Here is a 21626-nt window from a genome sequence, read left to right as displayed (position 1 = left end):
CTCATTAAAAACCTTTTCAAAGAAAGGGAAAAAGAGTGCGGCTTCATTCATTTTTGTTGTTCCACTTAACTAAAGTACTGCTTCAAATGTGAGGCGTTCCATGTTCGTGGAATCTTTTGACCATTAAGTTGTTCCAGTTTATAAGCTCCACCTCCAACATCACCAATTATCCTGTAAGGCCCGCCCCAATTGGGCGAAAGTTTGTTATGCTTGTCAGGTATAGTCTTCTTTTCGAAGCACCAAGTCTCCTACCCTCATAGTTCTTGGGACCACTTTTGTTGCAAACTTCCTTGCAACCTTCACCTTTCCCGCCTCATTCCTTAAGTGTGCCTCCCGTTGTTCCTCAGGCAGCATGATTAAATTTGCTATCAAATTTTCCCCATTGTCGTCCTCATTAAATCGGGATACTCGCCAACTTTGGTTCTCAACTTCCACAGGGAGCATGACATCAGTTCCATAAGTTAGACGATATGGGGTTTCCTTCGTGCTTGTCTGTTCAGTCGTGTTATATGCCCATAGGACACCTGGGAGCTCCTCCGCCCAAAGACCTTTTGCCTCATCCAATTTTTTCTTTAAGCCCTTCAAAATAACTTTGTTGGCTGATTCTGCCTGTCCGTTAGTCTGTGGATGTTCCATTGATGCAAATCGCATTTCAATTCCCATCTCCGCACAAAATTCTCTGGTGACATTGCTTGTGAATTGAGTCCCATTGTCCATTACCAAAGCCATGGGGACCCCAAACCTGCACACAATTCGTCGCCATAGAAAGTTCCTGACTTTGGCGGCTGTAATAGTCGCCACTGCTTCCGCTTCTATCCATTTAGTGAAATAATCAACCGCCACAATGATATACTTCATCTGTGCCTTTGCTACTGGGAATGGTCCTAAAATGTCAGTCCCCCACATAGCAAATGGCCAAGGTGCCATCATGGTTGTTAACTCTTCAGGCGGGGCTTTATGTAAGTCAGAAAAAACTTGACACTTTTCACACTTCTTGACGTATTCCAGGCAGTCCTTCTTCATCGTCGGCCAGTAAAATCCTGCCCTCAATACCTTTACTGCCAATGATCGCCCACCTATGTGGCTAGAGCATACTCCTTCGTGAACTTCCGCCATGATTCCCAGGGCATCTCTTGTGTCAACACATTTGAGCATATGAGACATAATTCCCCACCGATATAGCTCACCGTCTACCAGCGTGTAAAAACTAGCCTCCCTACGCTTTTCTTTTGTGTTCAGATCATCATCCTTCAAAGGGTTTTTGAGGAAAGTCTTGATCGACTCCATCCACGAAGGCTCGCCTTCAATCACTGACTTTACTGCGTTTAACTTAACTTCCACCAAGTCAATACTGGGGCGAGGAAGGGTTTCCTGGATGACTGTTTGATAATGGCCAAATCGCCCCGTACTGGCCAATTTTGCTAGCACGTCAGCCCTTTCATTTTGACTTCTTGGAACATGTTCTATCCTGATCTTTTCTATCTCCATCATTAATCTATGTACCACTTCCAAGTATTCAGAAAGTTGTGGATCCTTCACTTGATACTCGCCTTTTACCTGCTTAACAACCAGCTGCGAGTCGTCTTTGATGAATAATTTATGAACGCCTAATTCAATGGCGAGCCTTAATCCGGCGATTAGCGCCTCGTATTCTGATTGGTTGTTGCTCGCCTTAAACTCGAATTTCAAAGATTGTTCGATGACCATCTTATCCGGGCTTTCAATAGTTATTCCTGCCCCACTTCCCGTGTCGTTGGAGGATCCATCAACAGACAGGACCCACTCTCCCTGAGTTTTCTCGCCTTCTGTGGGTGTTAATTCCGCCACAAAGTCAATCAAGATTTGGATTGTAACTTGTCCCCTTGGCTCATACTGTATATCATATTCAGACAACTCGACTGACCAGCTGACCAATCGCCCTGACAGATCGGGTTTCTGGAGTACCTGTCTTAAAGGAACATCAGTTTTAACTCTGATTAGGAAACTTTGGAAGTATGGGCTAAGGCGTCTCGCTGTTTTTAGAATTGCCAAGGCCGCCTTTTCAATTTTTTGGTCGCAATTCAGCACCTTGCAGAGTATGACTCACAAAATATATAACCTTCTGCTTTTTCCCTTCTTCCTGAAGCAACACCGTACTGACCGCCCTATTCGTGACTGTCAAGTAGAGCGTCAAAGGAACGCCTGGTGTGGGCTTGGATAGTACCAAGAACGTTGCTAATGATTCTTTCAATTTAGTAAAAGCTTGTTCACATGCCTCGGTCCATTGAAACTTCGAGTTCTGTTTCAAACAAGTGAAGAACGGAGCTGCTTTGTCGCCCGCCATTGGCAAGAAACGCGCTAAGGCTGCCATGCGTCCTGTTAATCGTTGTACTTCCTTGACATTTGTTGGGCTTTTCATTTCCAAGATCTCCTTGCCTTTATCTGGATTTACTTCTATCCCCCTTGATGTTATCATGAATCCCAAAAACTTTCCCCCTTGAATCCCAAATGAACATTTCTCGGGATTTAACTTCATTCGATATTTTCTTAGTTGAGCAAATGCTTCCTTAAGATCATCGACGTGGTCACTGGACTTGGCGGACTTAACAATCATATCATCCACATATACTTCCCTATTCCTTCCAACTTGGCTTGAAAATTTTTTATCCATGAGGCGTTGGTATGTAACTCCCGCATATTTCAAACCAAAAGGCATAGTTTTGTAACAATAATTCGCCTGATTGGTCATGAATGTTGTACTTTCCTCGTCCGAGGGATGCATCATGATTTGATTATACCCAGAGTATGCATCCATGAGACTTAAAAGTTCATTTCCGGAAGCCCCATCCACCAATTTATCAACATTGGGAAGAGGATATGAATCTTTAGGACACACTTTGTTCAGACTTGTGTAATCCGTGCACATTCTCCACTTCCCATTGGCTTTCTTGACCATTACTACGTTGGCGAGCCAGGTTGGGTACTGCACCTCTCGAATGAATTGGGCCTTGATTAACTTCTCAGTTTCTACTTGCACCGCCTTGTTCTTTTCATCACTCATCCTTCGCCTTGGCTGGATGATCGGCGTCGCCCCTGGCCGTATGGCCAGTTTATGAGTGATCACATTGGGGTCAATCCCTGGTACATCATTAATTGTCCATGCAAAGAGATCCAAATTATCGCCCAAAAGGGTGATCAACCTTTCCTCCTATTCTTTTGTTAAACTGCTGCCAATCTTCAAAACCTTATCCTTGATTTGCGTCGTTTTAGTTTCTTCCAAAGGTTGTGGGCGGAAGTCATCAGCATCATCCCTTGGGTCTAAACTAAACCCTTCTTGTGGAAAAATTTCCGTGATACGGTGGCTTTCCTTGGCGGCCTTTCGCCCATAGAGCACCACACTTCTTAGGTAACATTCTCTCGCTGCATTCTGATCCACGCGAAGGACCCCGACCTTCCCATTGCAGGCTGGGTATTTGACAGTTAAATGAGCGGTTGAAATTACAGCGCATAGCTTGTTAAGGGTGTCCCGCCCCAAAAGTACGTTGTAATTGGCTCTACACGCCAATACTAGATACTTCACTTGAAATTTCTTGACAAACTCTCCTTCACCAAAAGATGTTGGTATTTCCACGTACCCCCGCACATTGACACGATCCCCTGTAAATCCCACCAGGGTTCCTTTATATGGTTTCAAATCTGACTCCTTTAACCCCAAGCAATCAAAGGCATCTCCATAAATGATGTCCGCCGAAGACCCCTGATCTAAAAACACTTTTTTCGTCATGTAATTGTTAACCCTGATTGTTACTACAATCGGGTCGTTGTCATGAGGAATTACATGTGCGAAATCCTGAGGGGTGAATATAATTGGAGAGTGATTCAACCAACATTCGCCCTCGTATGCCTCGTGCACGGAATGTACTGCCGCCACATAACGCTTTCTGGCCTTGCTAGAAATCTTGCCCCCTCCAAATCCCCCTGCAATGGATGAGCATTCCCCAACATGGTCGCCCAATTCCTCAACTATCTCCTTTCCTTTTCCTTTGTCCCCTTGAGTTACCTTAGTGGCCTCCGGTGTTGCTGCCTCTTTAACAAAATTTGCCAGATGGTCAGCCTTGATCAGCCGATCAATCTCCCGCCGCAAGTTCCAACAATTATCCGTGGTGTGCCCTAACGTTTTGTGGTACTCACACCATCTGTTTGTATCCACATTAGTTGGTGGTCGCCGAGGCGGCGGCGGATATTGCACAACATTTGTCTGTCCCACTGCCTTCAAGATGGTGCTTAGGGGGGCATTCAATTTAGTAAGTGGAATTGGAGTTGGCGAGGCACCATGTTGACCAGCCGAGGCTGTAGTGGTACCTTGGGGATTTCTGTGCCATGTATTCTGGAATCCAGGTTTGGAGTTTTGATATGGACCAGGCCTTGGTATACATGGGGTTTGAGTTATCCTTGTTTCCTTTCCAGCCTTGGGTTTTTCCTGCGAAACGCCGCCGGGCTGGGCGTGTTTTCGCCCCTCCTCCCTTTCTTGCTTTTTCTTCGTCTTGCTCAATTAAGATGAATTCCTGAACGCGAGTCCCTCGCTGGTCGTCTTGTTAAATCTCGATTCAAATCCCCCGCCCTAAGGCCATTTTTGAAAGACGCCAGGCATACATCCGGGTTATCCTCCTCCAGTTGAACAACCATCTTACTGAAGCGCGCCATGTAGGTCTTTAGCTTCTCTCCTGGCTGTTGATGTATGCTGATGAGGTCAAACATAGTTGCTTTTGTAGTTTTGTTGGCGGAGAATTGAGTTAAGAATTTAGTAGACAAATTCGTAAAATTGTCAATGGAGAAGGGCGGTTGTCTGATGAACCACTACATCGCCATTCCCTTGAATGTTGAAGACAACAATCTGCACTTCACCTCGTCCGTCGCCCCACCAATTACCATTTTGGTGTTAAAGTACCTCAAATGTTCCATGGGATCAGAATCGCCCGAAAAGGCGTCTAATGCCATTGTTTGCAAATGCTTTGGTATGTCCACCTATGTGATGTCTGGAACAAAAGGTTGAAATTCGACGACATCCTCAGCCTCAAGACGTTGTCCCTGCTTAAAATCTTGCCTCTGAGTTAAATATTCCACCTGGGCTTGTAACTGCTCGTTTTGGTTTTGTACCTTTTGCAAAGTATCCAACATTTGCTTCAAAGCCACGGGTGTGATACCCGTTATCACTTCTTGTGTTTTCCTTGGAGCGCTGTTTTTAAGATCCTCTAAGTTTACGTACTCAGGCGGTGTTGATCGTCGCCTGACACCTGGATCTGATTTGGCTATCAGATCTGAGGGCTTTCCCGGAGCTAAATTCACCAGCGACGCTGGTGACTGCGCCACCGAGTGAACACCTTCCGAGGAAGCCTCCTGCTCTTGCTCTTGAAGTATTGCACGATTGTTGTCTCGACCGCCGCCGCATCCGCCCTGACGACCACCACCTCTCCGGCGATGATCACGACGGCCCACGCCGCACGAACGGGTTTCCATGAATCGTAACTCTCACCCTCTACGTCACTGGTAGATCTAGGTTTGAGCCACAGACGGCGTCAATGTTCTGTCCTAAGGTAAGCTTACGTAAGAAGAGGAAGGAAAAGCAAACTCTAGCAGAGCACTAAAATAGTCAAGATGTAATAAAAATTGTATATTCTCATTAATTGTTCAAAAGTCTCTAGTACAAGGTGATGACCTTCCCTTTTATAGAGGATATGGTCATGATATGGACTTTTCCTACATTTGGGCCTGACAACTAGGGCCCAAATTCCTATGCATATAAGACAAATCCAAAAGAATCTTCCAGCTGGCTTGCGGGTCCGCCTAAAGGAGAGGGCGAGAATCCTCAGTGTTTCACCAGTTCCCGCCATGTCTTCCTTCGTCCGGCTGACTGTTTGTTTCGGGCGGGCATGGGGGTCTTTATACCCCGCCCGGTCCAGGGTACATAAAATTTTGACTATATATGGACCCCAAAAGTTCAAATTTGGATTCGAGCTAGTTCCTGTTTGTACAAAGTTGTATGTATAGATGTTCTTGAACACCACAAATAATATTACAAGTTTTTAATTTTTATCTTTTTCTCTTCTAGTTACTCTATACTTTGTTTATTTAGGTGGCACCCCTTGTGCCTATTAATGCAATTTGGCTTATCCAAAAAAAATATTAAGAGGGAGAGCAAAGAAAGGAGTTTTTTTTTTATTTTTTATTTTTTTATCTTTTAACATGATCAATTGAAGATATATTGTCCTTCTATTTTTCTCATAAGGTGAAATTTTAAGGCCCATGTTAGACTTGGTGAAAATATTTATGGAACAATGTTGAATTCTGTAAGACCCAAGTTTTTAAGCTTATGCTAAGTGAATAAAATCTTATTCACGATTAGGGTTGATGTATTGTGAAAGGAAACCTGAACAAGAGTTTGTCAAATGAAATAGATTTATGAAGGAGAAAGTTCAGGAAAAGTCAAAGGATTTTATCGAAGTCGATTTAAGTTATAGCACGATCGTTATACGCTTAAACCTAGGTCAGAAACCCTAGTATATAGCTAGTTTTCACTTATAGGCCCGATGGAAGTTAATTCCAAAAATCTTCAGAGAAATGTTAGAACTTCTCTTTTTCCATATATCAAAATCGTTTCGAGGCGAAACTCTAGGATCTACGAACGTCCGATTCCAATCATCGGAAGTTTGCCGAAACTGAAACCCTGGTATTTCAAAACCCTAGAATCAACCGACAATGAAGACTTTTTCTATTCAGAGCTTCAAATGAAGATTCCACACGCGTACACCCATTTCTCTTGATGATTTCAATCTTTATCCAGAAGGAAGTTTTCCATTCCGACATCCGATGCAAAAAGCAACTTATCGGGTAAAATAGTTTTATACCGACTATGCTTTAGTTGCTAAAAATACAAGGAGACCTTATTTTAGTTTTGGAATTCTTTCGCCAAAACATATCTTAGAATTCACGGGGAATGACACCGGAAAAATCAGATTCGCGAAACTTTCATTTTACCGCGTTTTGCCAACCTCTATATATAGCCAAGAAATGAGAAAAAAACACAAAAACTACCCATTTCTTCCCAAGGAGGCCGCGAGTTTGCATAGGAGAGGAGGAGGAGAGATTTTCTTCAATTCTTGCTTGATCGTCGATCAATCAGTTGCTACTTCAAGGTCTCGAGGTATAGTCGCTAATCCTTACCTCTGATCGCTTTTTCCATAGCTTTTCTGTAGACTTTTATGAGTTGATAGTTTATGGGTTTTTGCAAAACTATCCCGAATCTTTCATTTCTGATTCTAAACCTCTTCTTTATGTGCCCAAGATCACTTCTGCCGGATTAGATTTTCCGTTATGTCGCCGGAATTCCGCCGGAATCAATTTTAGCCTAAAATACCCATTTTTGGAGTTTTTGAAGTAAAGCTTCAACCTTTAGGCTGAAAACTATCGCTTAGCTTAGTGCTAGTAGGATTGGTTGTCATAAACGTCGTTGGTGACGTCCCTGCAAAATTTGGTTTTTGGGATTTCAGTTTTGAAATTTCTAAGTTAAAAATCATGACCAAAATACCCCTGCGACAGTTTTTGATCCGATAATTTTTCCGAGTTCAGAATACCCTTAGTTACGGCTAATGAAAGCATAGGAACCAAGTTTGATCGAAGAAAAATCGAGCCCCACAATTACCAAAAGTGGTCGAACCTATTAAGGGGGGAGGAGGAAATTTCATTTTCCGAAAACTTGTCCTTTCGCGCTAGATTATCGTACCTTAGAGTATAGATTACTTCGAGTAACCTTAGTAAGTATCGATAGCTTAGTTTTCGATAGATTCTGATAGTATTTATGTGGTTTTGCTCTAAAGGTGATTTTGAGGAATTCCCAGAGGAGCAAGCCTTTGATTGTGAACAAGTGTTAGGAGATCGTCCTGGAGAATCTACAGGTGAGGGCTTCTCACTGAATCTCTAGTTAATGCTTAGGGTCGATGTTTTCGACATTGTTTACTGTTTATGCACTGGATTGTGTGTGATTGGAAAATGTTTTCTGAGGCTTCGGCTGACAATGTAGATGATTCATCTACTGAATGTTTTTGAGATTGACTTACATGCTATGTGCTATGTGGGTAATCTAGGATGTGTGGTGCATGCTTTATATGCTAAGTGCTATGTGGTTATTGCTTAATATATGGATATATGACATGTTGATAGGTTGTGCTGAGTTATTTATACTTATGCAATGAAATCTGAGTTTCTGAACGGTGAGAATAGCGGGCAGGTCATGCCGATTTTATTTTGAGAGTTTTGAGAAAGCTTGATAGGACGAATGAGATTCGGGCCTTGTTAGGATGTTTATGGATCGAGACATTCTCTGGAGTCATTTGGGGATTAGGAGATCCCGAGAACTTATAGGATTTGCGATAAGACTAAAAAGGATATTATTTTGAAAAGAAAACTCATAAGACATTAAACAACCTCTAAATCTTTAAATAAAGATAATAAACTCGAAAGGAAGCTTTGGATGCAAATCTTAGTTTTTGGAAAACGAGAAGTGTCGTCGGATCCAATCGTTGAGGAAGTTGAGAAGTGTTGAGTAGGTCGATGTTCTTGAGCTGTTGGAGCAGCTGTGTTGAGTATGTTGATGCTCTTGTGCTGTTGGAGCAGCTATGTGTTGTTGGGCTATCCTGGGGATAAGTCCGGGAAACCGTTAGTTTCCGAGAGTGTGATACTCTGTGCTCGTTGAGCAGTTGTGACCATCGGATTGAGATGAGTCGGATGATTTGGAAATATCATCATGAGTACCCTGTTGATGTGAAGAAGTGTCTTTTGTCGTAGAATCGACTTTACCTTAGGGTAAGCTTTTAGAGACATTAATTTAGCTAGAACACGTGGCGACGTGTCGAGTGAGATTCAGAGACGTTGTTTGACTAATCATCCTGCATTCATGCAACATTAATGAGGTATTAACACAGGACGTACTCTGGACCTCGTCGGATTCCAAAATGGTCATAAGACCCGGATTTCCGTGTAAGAGCGTCTGTAGACGTCTCTTGTAGCAGATCGAAATGGCAGACCTACGGGTTACGGCTGATCTGGCTACCTTGGTTTGGTGTAAGAGACACGCGGGCAGAATGGTCCCACCGTTGCTGGTGCTAGGATTGATCCGTTTGATGTCCATCCCAGAGGCACGCGAGCAGAAATGGTCCCACCGTTGCTGGTGCTAGGATTGACTCGTTGATGTCCATACTTATGTTTGGTGTAAGAGGCACGCGGGCAGAATGGTCCCACCGTTGCTGGTGCTAGGATTGATCCGTTTGATGTCCATCCGTTTCCGGAATGCATTTGGTTAACTGGGTTAACCGCCATATCATCTCATGCAACATGCATTCTGACTTAGTTGATGAGTGTGTTTGATACTTGGTAGTTCTACTTGATGCATGTTAACTGTGATTTACAGTCGTTATATTCTTTGTCGAATAATGCAACCCTAGGATGTTATCCCTAGTTATAAGCCTAAGTGGCTAATCTTTTATCGGTATCTATTGGTGGTATTATTTATATAATTCTTTGGAGTTGACCCTCGCGTCTTCTGTGTGTGCTTTGGCGAACAAACGCCCTTTGTCAGATGTCTTCGGCGGGCTGATTCATGATGGTTCACCCTTCGGGGGAAACTAGGGATTGAGATGCTGGAACAGGAGCGCATCGCGGTAGCGAGAGGAGGACGGATGGTGAACATAGACTAGGTCGTTCTGGATTCAGATTCGGACGACGATCATGCTAGCATGTAGGTTTTAGTGCTGGTGTGAGCTCCTCAAGATGGGATTAGTGTAGGAGTAGATTCTTTGCTCTGAACATCATTTGTTTCTTTTGGGACAGGGTAGTTTCCCACCTATAGCTTTTTGTGTGGTTTCTTTACGGGAATCACAGAGAGTTGGTTGGACTTAGGAGGTCTTATTTTCAGACCATTGGGTCAACTTATTCTCAGTTTTGAGGGATGGTGTTGCGGACACTTCACCCTTTCATTCGGTTTGTACATATTGCCTACGGGCGTTACACTCTCTTACCCGTCACTGGAGGTTTACTCGTGATGTGGCTAGCTATTTACAGCGGGGGCCGTCATATATATTGCATATTAGCTTTATTGCTTTTCGCATTTGGGTTTTATCTAATTCAGTCTTGTCTTAGTTATTATCGAAAGAAAAAAAAATATTCACGTTTTTCCGCATTAAGTTTATTTTGGTTACTAAAGTGACGCCACCGAAATCAGGGTGTTACAAATTCTGACCTCAATCCCTAAACCTTACGGATTTGTTTTGTCTATACTCTATAATTAATCTACTGTAACTAATTTCTTATTCAAATTATGATATTTCCTTTTCTAGGGTTGTTAGATATGTAATAAAGATGTTACAGAAACTATTTCTGTATTTTCTAATGAGTTTAATTTATATGCACCGAGGGTGTAAAAAAAATTTACACCGTCAAATAAGATTAAGATTGTTGTTACTAAAATTTAGGGATTAAACGGCAGACCTGTTGCCATGCTTTTCCCTTTAAATTCTTAGCCTTTCTACTCAAATAATATATGAAAAACTTCAGGCTTTCCTCTCGAAAATCAATATGGTATCAGAGCCTCTACTATTATATGACCAAATACGGGAATGACTACGGAAAAGAAAATAAAACGTTTCCAATCACGAAAAAAATACACTTCTATGGATATCACTTTCTTTGAAAACAAATCATATTACTCAAAAACATACATTGAAGGGAAGTACATTATTGTACTAGAATGAAGTTTTTGGTATGATTTTTCTACTCAACCTGAACATGAACCCATCAATGAAACACAAGTTACCAAAACAACACCAGAAATTGAGCCAAATTCTGAAATTGTACCCAAAACCTATATTTCTTCCAATATTCAACCTGTAGGTGGAAAAGATCTTCTTGTTTACTCGAGAAAGAAACGAAATGGAAAGGGATAAAGAGATTTGCACAATTTTGGAGCAGAACCAAAAATTTGATTCAAACCCAAGCCCTAAAATTCCAGGTAACAGTTTTCATACTAGCAAATAGCAATGATGCAAACAATGATATGACTATTCCTATTGTCTTGAAGAAGGGTGTGGGGTCTTGTGCCAAGCATGAAGCATCTGATATATAATTTTATCTCTTATGATAGTTTATCTCTTGGATACCGGGAATTTGTCACTAATTTGTCTAGTGTAGAAATCACACAAAATATCCATGAAGCTCTTAGGAAGTCATAATAAAGAGATGCAATTCAAGAAGAAATGAATGCTCTAAGGAGGAATGTCAATTGAAACATATCAGAATTGCCAAAAGGAAAACAAGAAGTGGGTTGCAAGTGGATTTTACTGTTAAAAAAATCCTAATGGTAGAATTAGTCAGTACAAAGCTCGACTTGTAGCCAAAGAGTTTACTCAAACCTATGGCATTTACTAGGAAGAAACATTTTCCCCTGTAACGAAACAAAATATTATTCGGGTCTTCTTATCTTTAGCAGCAAATCAAACTGGCATCTTCATCAATTATATGTGAAGAATTAATTTCTCAATAGTGACTTGGACGTGTGTACATGGATATTCCATTGGCCTTTGAGACATAATGCAATAGAAACAAAGTTTGCAGACTTAAAAAATCCATATATAGTTTAAAGAAATCTCCAAGGGCATGGTTTGATAGGTTCACTAAGGCAATTAAGAAGCATGGGTATTCATGAGGACAAGAATATCATAGTTTGTTAGCAAAATTTTCTCAAAATGGACAAATTGCTATTCTTATTGTTTATATTGATGACATTATTTTGACAAGAGTTTTTGCATAAGAAGTAGACAATCTAAAAGGAGTCATGGCTACTGAATTTGAAATCAAGGATCTAGGATTCTCCATTGAGGAGAAAGTTGTTGGGAAATAATCTCTGTTGGGGAAGATGCTGCAACTCTTGGATTGATGTAGATCTTAATGACAGAAGCACTTGAAGATTCAAAGCGTGCATAAGCACTAACCTTTAGGTTCAATTCGCCCCCACCAATTAATGTATATTGGATGCAATTGAGAAAACCGGCGAATTCCCTTCAGGATACTATGAATCCCTTGATGTGGTTTGCACTAACACACCAAGCTTATCTTTGATAATAGTTTATGGAAATATGATTTCTACACTTCACTCATGCATTAGTGAAGTGAAGGATGATTTAGAATAATGGAAATGGGAGAGAAATTGGTAAGGAAGATGCCAATTTCGCACATGTTCTCTTTATATAGAGATACTAACATCCCTTGGTGAAGAGATATATCTCTTGGAGAAGTAACTGTCATAAACCGTTATATACCATCCATTAATGTTCATCAAATGTCACAACTGTTGTGGTAGCCCAACTGGTCGTGAGTTCGAACCAAGAGGTGTGACTTTTTGCTAAACGTGAGTTCGAACCAAGAGGTGTGACTTTTTGCTAAAAATTTGAATTTCAAAATAATAAACAACCAAAAAGTGTCATCAGGAGGAATCGAACAAAGGACACGCAAGTGCATGGTTAGTGACAAATCCACTATACCACAATTAACATGTTGCTATAACTTTGAACATTAATATTATAACTCATAATATAATGCATATTTCCAATTTTATATATTTTGGAAATATCTCTCACAAAAGTGGTGGTGATGAAGAAGATGATGGTGGTTGAAGGTTCCTCAAGCACTCTCCATTCCAAGCCCTCAAGAACCATTCCAAGATTCCAAGAATCAAGCAAGAAAATAGAATTTTCTTCCTGTTCCGGTATGGAACTATCAAGCAAGGGCTAAATAGTTTGAGAGCGATAGAAAACTGACAAAATAAGAAAATGCGTGAAAAGTTAGATTCCCCACCGCTTGGGTGTCTGATATTTATATTTTGGTTCTGACCCGCTTGGGATCATGGGTCGCCCGACCATTGTGTATACAAGTATTGTGAAGCCCACAATATTACAAAGATGATACGCCCATATCAGTAATGCATATTTCCTAAGTTCTCGACGCTTATAGAATTTATGCACCCTATAAGGCCATATCAGTACACAAGCCCACAAGACACCAAGTCTTAAAAGCTTTAAGACGAAGTGTGTCTTCTCTTTGAGCTCACAAGTAATCAACTCACCCAACACTACACAAAGACTAACAAGTAATTGATACGCCCAAAATGTGCAAAGAAAATAATGGGTGTACATGGTCCAAAATCAAATATAAATTCAAAGACATAAAAGCTAAGTAGTCATTCCTTTCTCATTTCAACTTCTACTGTTGCTTCTTATTCTTTGTGTAGCGCGTGCAAGTTGACTCAAATTGTCCCTTCACATCCTCAAAATTCACGTGCGTGTAGTAGGTTGTACCATTTGTAAAAACGATATTGTTTGCCCAACAATCTTATCATTTCTCTATCAACTATTCTCTGAATTCATAAGGTTTTAACACTTGAACGTAATCAAGATTCAACCAAGAAAGTTAATTTCAATTAATTTCTTGGCATTATGCTCGTTTTTGATCGATGATCTAACAAGACTTTTGCTCGCTTTTGATCGATGATCTAACAAGGCTTTTGCTCGCTTGGAGGCTTTGTGCTTGAGTTGGGTAAGCTTAAACCAATCAAGGCTGTACTTATGAATTCGTGGTCAGATGCTCTAGTTTTAAGAGGATTACTCTTGCCTCAATTATCTGACATCGCCCAATTGATAGACCTAAGTTGGAGAAATGAAGAACATGCTTGTTCAAGTAATGTTTTAAGAATTACGCCTCATTAAAAACTCTCCCGCCTGGGGTAGAGAAAAGAGCGATAATGTTGTATGCTTTGACTGTTTTTAGTCAACTCATTACTTGTCAACTCATCATCTTGTTAGCATAAGATAAAATATAATATAACACCTTGACAATATTAAAAATAGTTGTTCTCATTCATGATACGGTTTGAAGAACAAAATAATCACCTTCTGTATTTAAAACCGCAGCTTACCACTAATTCATCTTCACATATAAATAACACGCAATAGGTGGACTAAACCTCTCCGCCCAATGTTTTAATTTCCACGCCCATGTAAGAAAAACTAATCTCCATCTCCTTTTTTTTGTCTTTAAAAATTGCAATAACAAAATAAAATCTTGTAAAACTTAATACTTGCCAGAAGAATAAAACGCCCAACACTTGCACTCACTTGCACTCTTTCAAAGAAGAATTTCGACACAAGAGCAACTCAAGCATATGTATACAAGCATCATGTGTGTCACAAACTCATCATGTAAATGTAACTCGAGAAAAAGAACATGTTTTAAGCATACATATTTCAAAAACATCCTTTTATTATGTCTCGCCGAAAATCTGGTTGTTGTGAATAACGTATTAAAGCCAATTCTTTTTTTTTTCCAGTATTATCGGTGTTTGTAGTCTCATCATAATTATCGTCATTTTGTAGTATTAGAATAAAAATCCTTCAATCAGTAAAGAATTAACACTAAAAGAAATGGAGTTAGAAAACCTGATTTACGGATAACATGAAGCAAATCAACTCTGCCATAAAGGGGCTGATAGGCGAATCAACTTACGGTTTACGACAACCAAATCGCGCAACCATGAAATTCTTTAGAAGGCGGCGATAGATCGGTACACACCAGTCATGACGTTTCAAAGGTTAATTGCTTGCAAAAACACATTGTCAAACATCTTTTGGTGCAATGCTGAAATTTAATGCACTATCTCAACTCCGTATTTTAGGTATTTTACTTCTCCGTGAAGGACTTTCCATGACAATTCTTAAGGAAAAATATGATTTTTTTTTTTGAACTAGGAAAAATATGATATTGATTTAATGTGCAAAAACAAAGATTTTGCAGCTCAATCACAGTTACTAAATATACTCCATTCTTTTCAAGATGAACATATGAGCTTTCTTAAAGTTTGTCAACTAGCATTGAAAAATAACAAATGCTTCACTTTCAAAGAACACTAAGCCCAAATACAAAATGTCAGAATCACTTGTAATTAAAATAATTGATGAAAGAGATCCAGTTTCGAATAAATCATCACATCGCATAGTAGTGGAATCATATTTAAACAGTGTTAATTTTAGGCTTAATACAACAGAAGACCCCTGAAATTGTAAAGGAAATCAGTTCCGGGGTCTGTACAATTTTCGCATCAAATTGGGTCCCTAAGAATTTTTTTTAATTCAATTAAGGTCAAATGCTGTCAGTCATCAATTTTATCCTACTGAGCAATTCCACGTGGCTTTTTTAATTTTATTTAAATAAAAAAATTTAATTTTTTTTTAATTCCAACACATATTAAAGCATAAAAAAACTTAATAAAATACCTAATCTAAATAAAAACTTAATCTAAATACTATTCCCTAGTCAGAGTAATGCCCCTAATTTGATTAATTGTTAATTAATATTTTTTGGAGAAACTAACGGTCAATGATAAAGAAAAAAGGGAAATGAACTAAATCAGATACAACTTTAGTTCCACCACTAAAAAACCTTGTACAAAATCAACCCTAGCATTTTAACGTAGCAATGAACCCACTGAATACACATCCCCAAAATTAAAGCAATGCAAAAATGTTTCAAACCCAGAAATAATCATTTTCTTCAACACCTTCATCTTCCTCTTCCTCTTCACATCACCCAAAACCCAGAAAACAATGGAGAGGCTAAAACTAGCCAAAACAAAACCAAAACAGAGGAACACAGAACATACCATCCATCCTAGCAAAGTTCAAGCCTGCAAAAACCATCCTCCCAACTTGTCAACTTTCCACCAAACTTATCTATTATGCAGCAAACCAAATCTGCCTCATATGGGTTAACAAAGTGAAGAGAATACAGTGGCAGAAACAAGTGAGTCGCGAGTGTTGTCACGCGCCACTGCCCTAACTCTCTTGCTCCGCTCCTCCACCTTCGTCATCTGAACTACCCCTAACATCCACTCTAGTTCCTTCACCTTCATCTCCTTCTCTGTGTTCCCCTGCCTCAGCTCCTTCACTTCTCTCTCCAGATCCTCAATCCTTGCCTCTCTCTCCTCTGCGACGTTCCTCAGCTCCGCCTCGCCGTCACGCAACCGCTCGATCTCCGCCTTCAAGGTCTTGATCTGGTCGTCCCTGTGTCGCGGAGAATCTCGCGGCGCGTCGGTCTCCTTGTCGACAACCCAGATCGCGAAATCAGGGGTACCATGGTAGCTGCAGTTGAGATTGGCATGACAAACAGGGCTCTGGATCTTTGAGATGGCTGGTGACAGAGGAGTAGACGAAGGTGGGGAACGTTTGGAGGATTTCAGGGCGAACACCACCGTTCTCTCTTCCCCTCTCCGGCTCTCTATCTTCTTCCACACAACTAGGGTCCAAATTAGGAATTTGGGGCTTAATTGGGGCTCATATTAGTTAATTAGGGCTGACATTAGTTAATTAGGACTTAATTAGGAATTAATGTTGATTTTCATTTAATCATATCATGTGGCATAGGTTGTTATTTAAAAAAATTATAAAAGCCACGTGGATAATGTGACGGTGAAAAAATTGAGACACATCAATGGCTGGCACACTTTGTACCTAATTGAATTAAAAAAAATTCTTGGGGACCCAATTTGATGCGAAAGTTTTACAGACCCTGGAACTAATTCCCTTTACAATTTCAGGGGCCTTCTGATATATTAAGCCTTAATTTTATTCTTTGAAACATTATCAATCCAAGTAAAATATTCAACAACAATCAGTTTAAACTCAACCACAAATTATAGGAGTTTAGAAACTAATAGCACGAACAGCCCCAAAAGGCCAAGATTATGAATAAACAGATAATAACAATGAGTTTAAAGGGTACCACTTTCGAAATTCACCGGCACAGATGTCATATCATTTCGCCTTAGAGACTTGGGCAGGGCGGTCCAATTTGCGTCGCCCTACTCGCTTTCCACGATTCCAGACTTCATGTTCTTTGATACCAGCCCACTTCTTGTTCACATGCCTCCTCCTAGGAAGTGTCTTTGTCATTCTCATCTCCTCTTTTGAGCTAGTCCATCAAATAGGCAGTGCACATACAAGCCACAATTTCAGTCATGATACCCCAATTTAAATGATAGATAAGAATTCACAAAAGCAAAATTAGCAAATCAATCCAGTGGAAAGAAAGTAACATTGTCCTGAGAAATGATGATGATGTAAAATTATCAAATCAATCTAGTGGAGATGTAAAATTCCGCAGAAGCCATTTCGTCAACACCAATGAAACAACATCTCATTGTGACATTTGATCAAACACATTGTGTTCAATGTTGAAATCTGCAATTTGCACAAAACAAATGACAATAGAGGGTGAGAATTTGCTAGCCGGAAGAGAGCATCGACTCAATGAAAATGTGCAAAGAAACTTTTAAAAGGAGAACGAGTCAGAGATAGGGATCAAAGAAATCGAATGGCTTGAAGAGTTATCGTTCAGGGTCGATTTCTGCAGGGCAAGCATGGACAATTTCGATTAAGAGGTGGCGGGCATGAGTGGTTGCAACTCCAAAGTGGCAGTTGAGACAAAATAATCGTTTAAATTTAGAGTTGGCGGTTGATATTGAGTGAGTGGTTTCAACTCAAAAGTGGTGGCTTCATCTCTTAAGTGGCGGTTGTGAAGTTTCTTCTTCTTGGTCGCCCTTCTCTTTTTCACCTTGCTCTCCCTTTCCTCAAACCGTTTACTGTTGTTGTTTAAGCGGCGAAGCAGATCCGTGAACCATGACTGAGAATTCCATCCAGAAGCAATTCTTTTCCAATTTCCTTTCAAGGTCCTCATTTTCACAAACGAACCCACAAAGTCATTTTTGATAGAATAAATAAGTATTCAATTTTATCAAACACCTTCCATGCAGAAGGTGGAACAACATCAAACCACAAAATAGAGAGGCAAATCACTGCAAAAAAGAGAACAATGAGGGGTGGAAAGCCCAGAAGAAAAAATTTCCAAGAGGATCAAAAAACCATATTAAATATCAGAGAAAGAGAGAGAGTGCAAGTGGCATCAAGTTCGCCAACATGCTTAGTCATGATGACAGTTTTTGAAAAAATGGATGGTGTATCAACGGTATCAACTTCGCAGGTCTTCATTTTTCTTTTCCACTGCTATTTGGGATGGGTTGAAGGCGATAACAAAGGTGACATCGCACTTCTCTGCATTTTCTTGTTCCTTTTCGTTCGCCCTCCTCTCTCAGAAGTAGAGGTGACATAGCCTCTTGTTCGTGATAGTGGGGATTTGTTTTACAGTAGCCCCACGGTGGGCGCCAATGTTCCGGTATGGAATTATCAAACAAGGGCTAAATAGTTTGAGAGCGATAGAAAACTGTCAAAATTAGAAAATGCGTGAAAAGTTAGATCCCCACCGCTTGGGTGGTGTCTGATATTTTTAGCTTTGTTCTGACCCGTTTGGTATCATGGGTGGCCCGGCCCATTATGTATACAAGTATTGTAAAGCCCACAATATTACAAAGATGATACACCCATATCAATAATGCATATTTCCTAAGTTCTCAACGCTTATAGAATTTATGCGCCTTATAAGCCCATATCAGTACACTTCCTCTCGTTGCTCTCCTTCCTTACCTGCGGCCTCCATGTGTGTTTATGACAATGAATAGTGTTTCTCCTCTTTAAATAGAGGAGAAGAGGAAAAAGGTGAGTGGGTTCGGGTGTCTTGGTATTTTTGTCTAGTCATTTAAGCTGAGTATTTTTCCTTTCCCATTCTTAGTAAGTAAATGATGTGTGTAAGACCCGTTAGTTAACTTCATTGTGGTCTACTTCTTCCTTTCCCAGACTTGTTGTTATTTCTTATTTTTTTAATAAAATTTATCTTTTGTTGTTCCCAAAAAAAAAAATCATTCTAAAAGGTAAAAACAATCAAATCGCAAGAACTTCTGTTTTAGGGGTTCAATGGAATTGAATGGGGGTTTCCCAGCAAAATAATCTCACAGAAGTTCATATGTCTCTGATCACTAGCTAATTAAATGACAATGACTGCAACTCATGTGATTTCAATTGGATCAATCTAATTATGTAAATATCGCCACAAAAGAAAGGCAGTTAGACTGACTAATTTGTAGCTTGTACAACTGCAATATTTAACACTTACGAGCATTTTGCCATTTCCTATCACAAATTTCCTAGTGTATGAACCAAACATGCATATTAGCAAGGTACAAATCTATCCATAAGCAAACACAAGGTGGCCTCTGATATGGTTGCACCTATGATCTCTTTTTCTGCCACCTTTTCCACTGCTTGTTCTGATCCCTCTTTGGCTTTGGAAAGGAAGGTCTTCTGGTTTTGGGCCATGAATTTCTCTTTAAGTTTTGCTAGCTCCCCCATCCACACCTCTACGTTGGAAGACATTTTCTCAACACTCAGAAAATAAGAAAAAATTTCCCTTGCTTGTTCAGGCTTTAATTTCTTTTTGTTTTGATCAGTGATGATTGGAGTGAAACTATTCTAGTTTATATAGATACTAGAAAGGTCAATGAGGTTTTTTCTTCTGTGAGAATGCGTGTATGCTCTAGAAGGGCTGTTTTGGCGCCTCTTGAAATAGTGGCATCCGGGAAGGAACATCAATGGAATATATATTCAAAGTTTGGGATATTCTGGGAGGATTTTATTGGCGATATCACTGCTTCTCATGAGTGGTGCATATCCACTTTCCAAATTTTCTCTTTTAATTTGGTTTCCTTGAAGCAGAATGAATTTATTTTTTTCCTTCTTCGCCTTGAAAAGAAGAATATTCTTTGCTTATTTGAAACTAATACTAATTTGAAATTTATTTTGGGGGTAAATTTTTTTTTCGTACGCCGGAAATATAAATTGCACCCTCCTTGAATTGATCCCTAGACGTCCCAACCCCAACCCATATGTATCCTAGCTCTTATCACTTGAGCTCATCTTCGTGTTTCTTTTCTCTCACTAGAAAACCTAACGCTTTGCTCTCTCTCTCTCATGTTCGCTCCTGACCGAGTTCTCTTGGGTTGCCATCGCGCCGCCCTTGTGCGTGGTGGCAACCCCTTCATTCCTTGCCTTGCTTTTTTCGTCCTTTTCTTCTTCTTCTTCTCCACCTGTCTGAGATCTCCAGTGGCCATGTCTGCGGAGCTTAATTGGCGTCTTGGGGTGGCTCCCTTGCTTTCAATAAGGTGGCGGCAGCTGTCCTTGCTGCTCCCCTTCCCACCACGGCGCGAAGCTCTGGATCGGTCGATATGGGTTGTCTTGTCTCCTGTCTTATGCTCCTCCCTTGGGTTGCTGTGACAGCGTCGTGTTTTCTTGTGTTCCCACCCATCCGACGCTTGCTGGTGTCCCCTTCCACTCACCAACTCTCTTTTGTCGTCGGTAGTGTTGGCTCTGGCTAGGATCTGACTTGTCTAAGTGCTTTGATGTTTAGATGGAGACTGGTGCAGGCCATGGGTTTTGGGTCCGGATCTGAACTGTAGTCCATTGGCGTTGTTGGTGTTGATGGAGATTCGATAGAGCGTGGTCGTTCTCTCCTTTCTCGCTCCTGTTTTCCCCTTCTGGTTTTGGCTCCTTGTTGTTGGCGGCATGCTCTTTCTGCCCTTGTCCTTGGTGTTTATTCATTGCAGTGTTCTTGGATCCAGGTGTTGGCAACGACTTGGTTCGCAAGCATTTTGTTTGATGAGTGAAATTCTATCTTGAGGGTTTTCTTGCCAAGGGATATTTGGTGGCGAATCTAGATCGATGGTGTCGTGGTCTGCGAAGCTAGTTATGGGTTGTCTGTTTTTTGAGGTTGTGACTTTGCTATGTTTTTGTTGTCAGGTATCCTGGTCCAGCCGAATAAACAACGCGCCTTATCTCTTGGGTAGGTTTTTATGATTTCACTCTATGGTCGGTATCTCATCCTGTTTTGTGTCCCCTCTAATGGCGAGAGGGCTCTGTTTTTATTTGGTCATGAGGCTTATCGCTGCTTCTCGGTCCCCGACATTTGCCCTTTCTCATTTTTTATGTTTAGAGCTTGATCAAAGGTTGAATCCTTGTTGACGATGTTGCTTGGGGTTTATCCTGCAATTTTTGCAGGTGTTTATTAGGTGCGGTTGTTTTAAAAGTTTTTATTTGAGGGTGCACCAAAGTAATTTGATTTTAGCCTTTATTATATATTTTTAGAGGGGATTTGCTCACTTTTTTTTAGTGTCGGTTGTATTATGATCATTCATCTCATATATAGTTTTTCCTTCAAAAAACAAGCTCTTAATGTCAAAAAAAAAAAAAAAAAACTCTTACCACTTGAGCTATCATTTGGGGCCATTACCTCATATGTTTAATCTCATCCTAATCCACCAATAAGTTTTTTATAAAAAACGTTTAACAAATATTATGAAATTCTAAACTCATCCTATCCTATATTATATACAATTTTTGAAACAAAAAAGTGACAACTCTGACAAGGGTCACACTCTCATTTTATGTCTTTATTCATAAACTTTCTCTCTCATACTATAATTAGTATGTAGATGATGTCATATTTATATTTTCTGATTTTTTTGTAATTTAAATATTAACTAATTCCATATTTTCAAAAATAATCAATGTATCAATTTCGCATTTAATAGTTATTAATGACTTTATAAT

At 40.2% G+C, this 21626-nt stretch overlaps 1 protein-coding gene across 1 annotated transcript; it reads right to left on the bottom strand.

The window, feature by feature from the left end:
• Positions 1-213: 213 nt before the first annotated feature.
• Positions 214-2695, bottom strand: LOC130735925 (uncharacterized). The gene is made up of 3 exons (XM_057587795.1): positions 2099-2695; positions 992-1944; positions 214-742 (listed from the first exon to the last, which is right to left on the bottom strand). Exons 1-3 carry the CDS (start codon positions 2693-2695, stop codon positions 214-216), a joined length of 2079 nt encoding a protein of 692 aa, XP_057443778.1.
• Positions 2696-21626: the final 18931 nt, after the last annotated feature.

This window comes from Lotus japonicus, chromosome 2 (assembly GCF_012489685.1).
Source record: "Lotus japonicus ecotype B-129 chromosome 2, LjGifu_v1.2".
NCBI lineage: Eukaryota > Viridiplantae > Streptophyta > Magnoliopsida > Fabales > Fabaceae > Lotus > Lotus japonicus.
The sequence above is the reverse complement of the archived record's forward strand: the minus strand, read 5'-3'. Positions and strand labels throughout refer to the sequence as shown.

Excerpts from the sequence above, each read along its gene's own strand:
- LOC130735925 (XM_057587795.1), bottom strand. The coding sequence starts at position 2,695 with ATGCCTTTTGGTTTGAAATATGCGGGAGTTACATACCAACGCCTCATG. Across the intron at positions 1,945-2,098 it reads AAGAAGGGAAAAAGCAGAAG|GTACTCCAGAAACCCGATCT; the intron begins GTTATATATTTT and ends CCTTTAAGACAG. Across the intron at positions 743-991 it reads TGCCTGGAATACGTCAAGAA|GTTTGGGGTCCCCATGGCTT; the intron begins GTGTGAAAAGTG and ends AATTGTGTGCAG.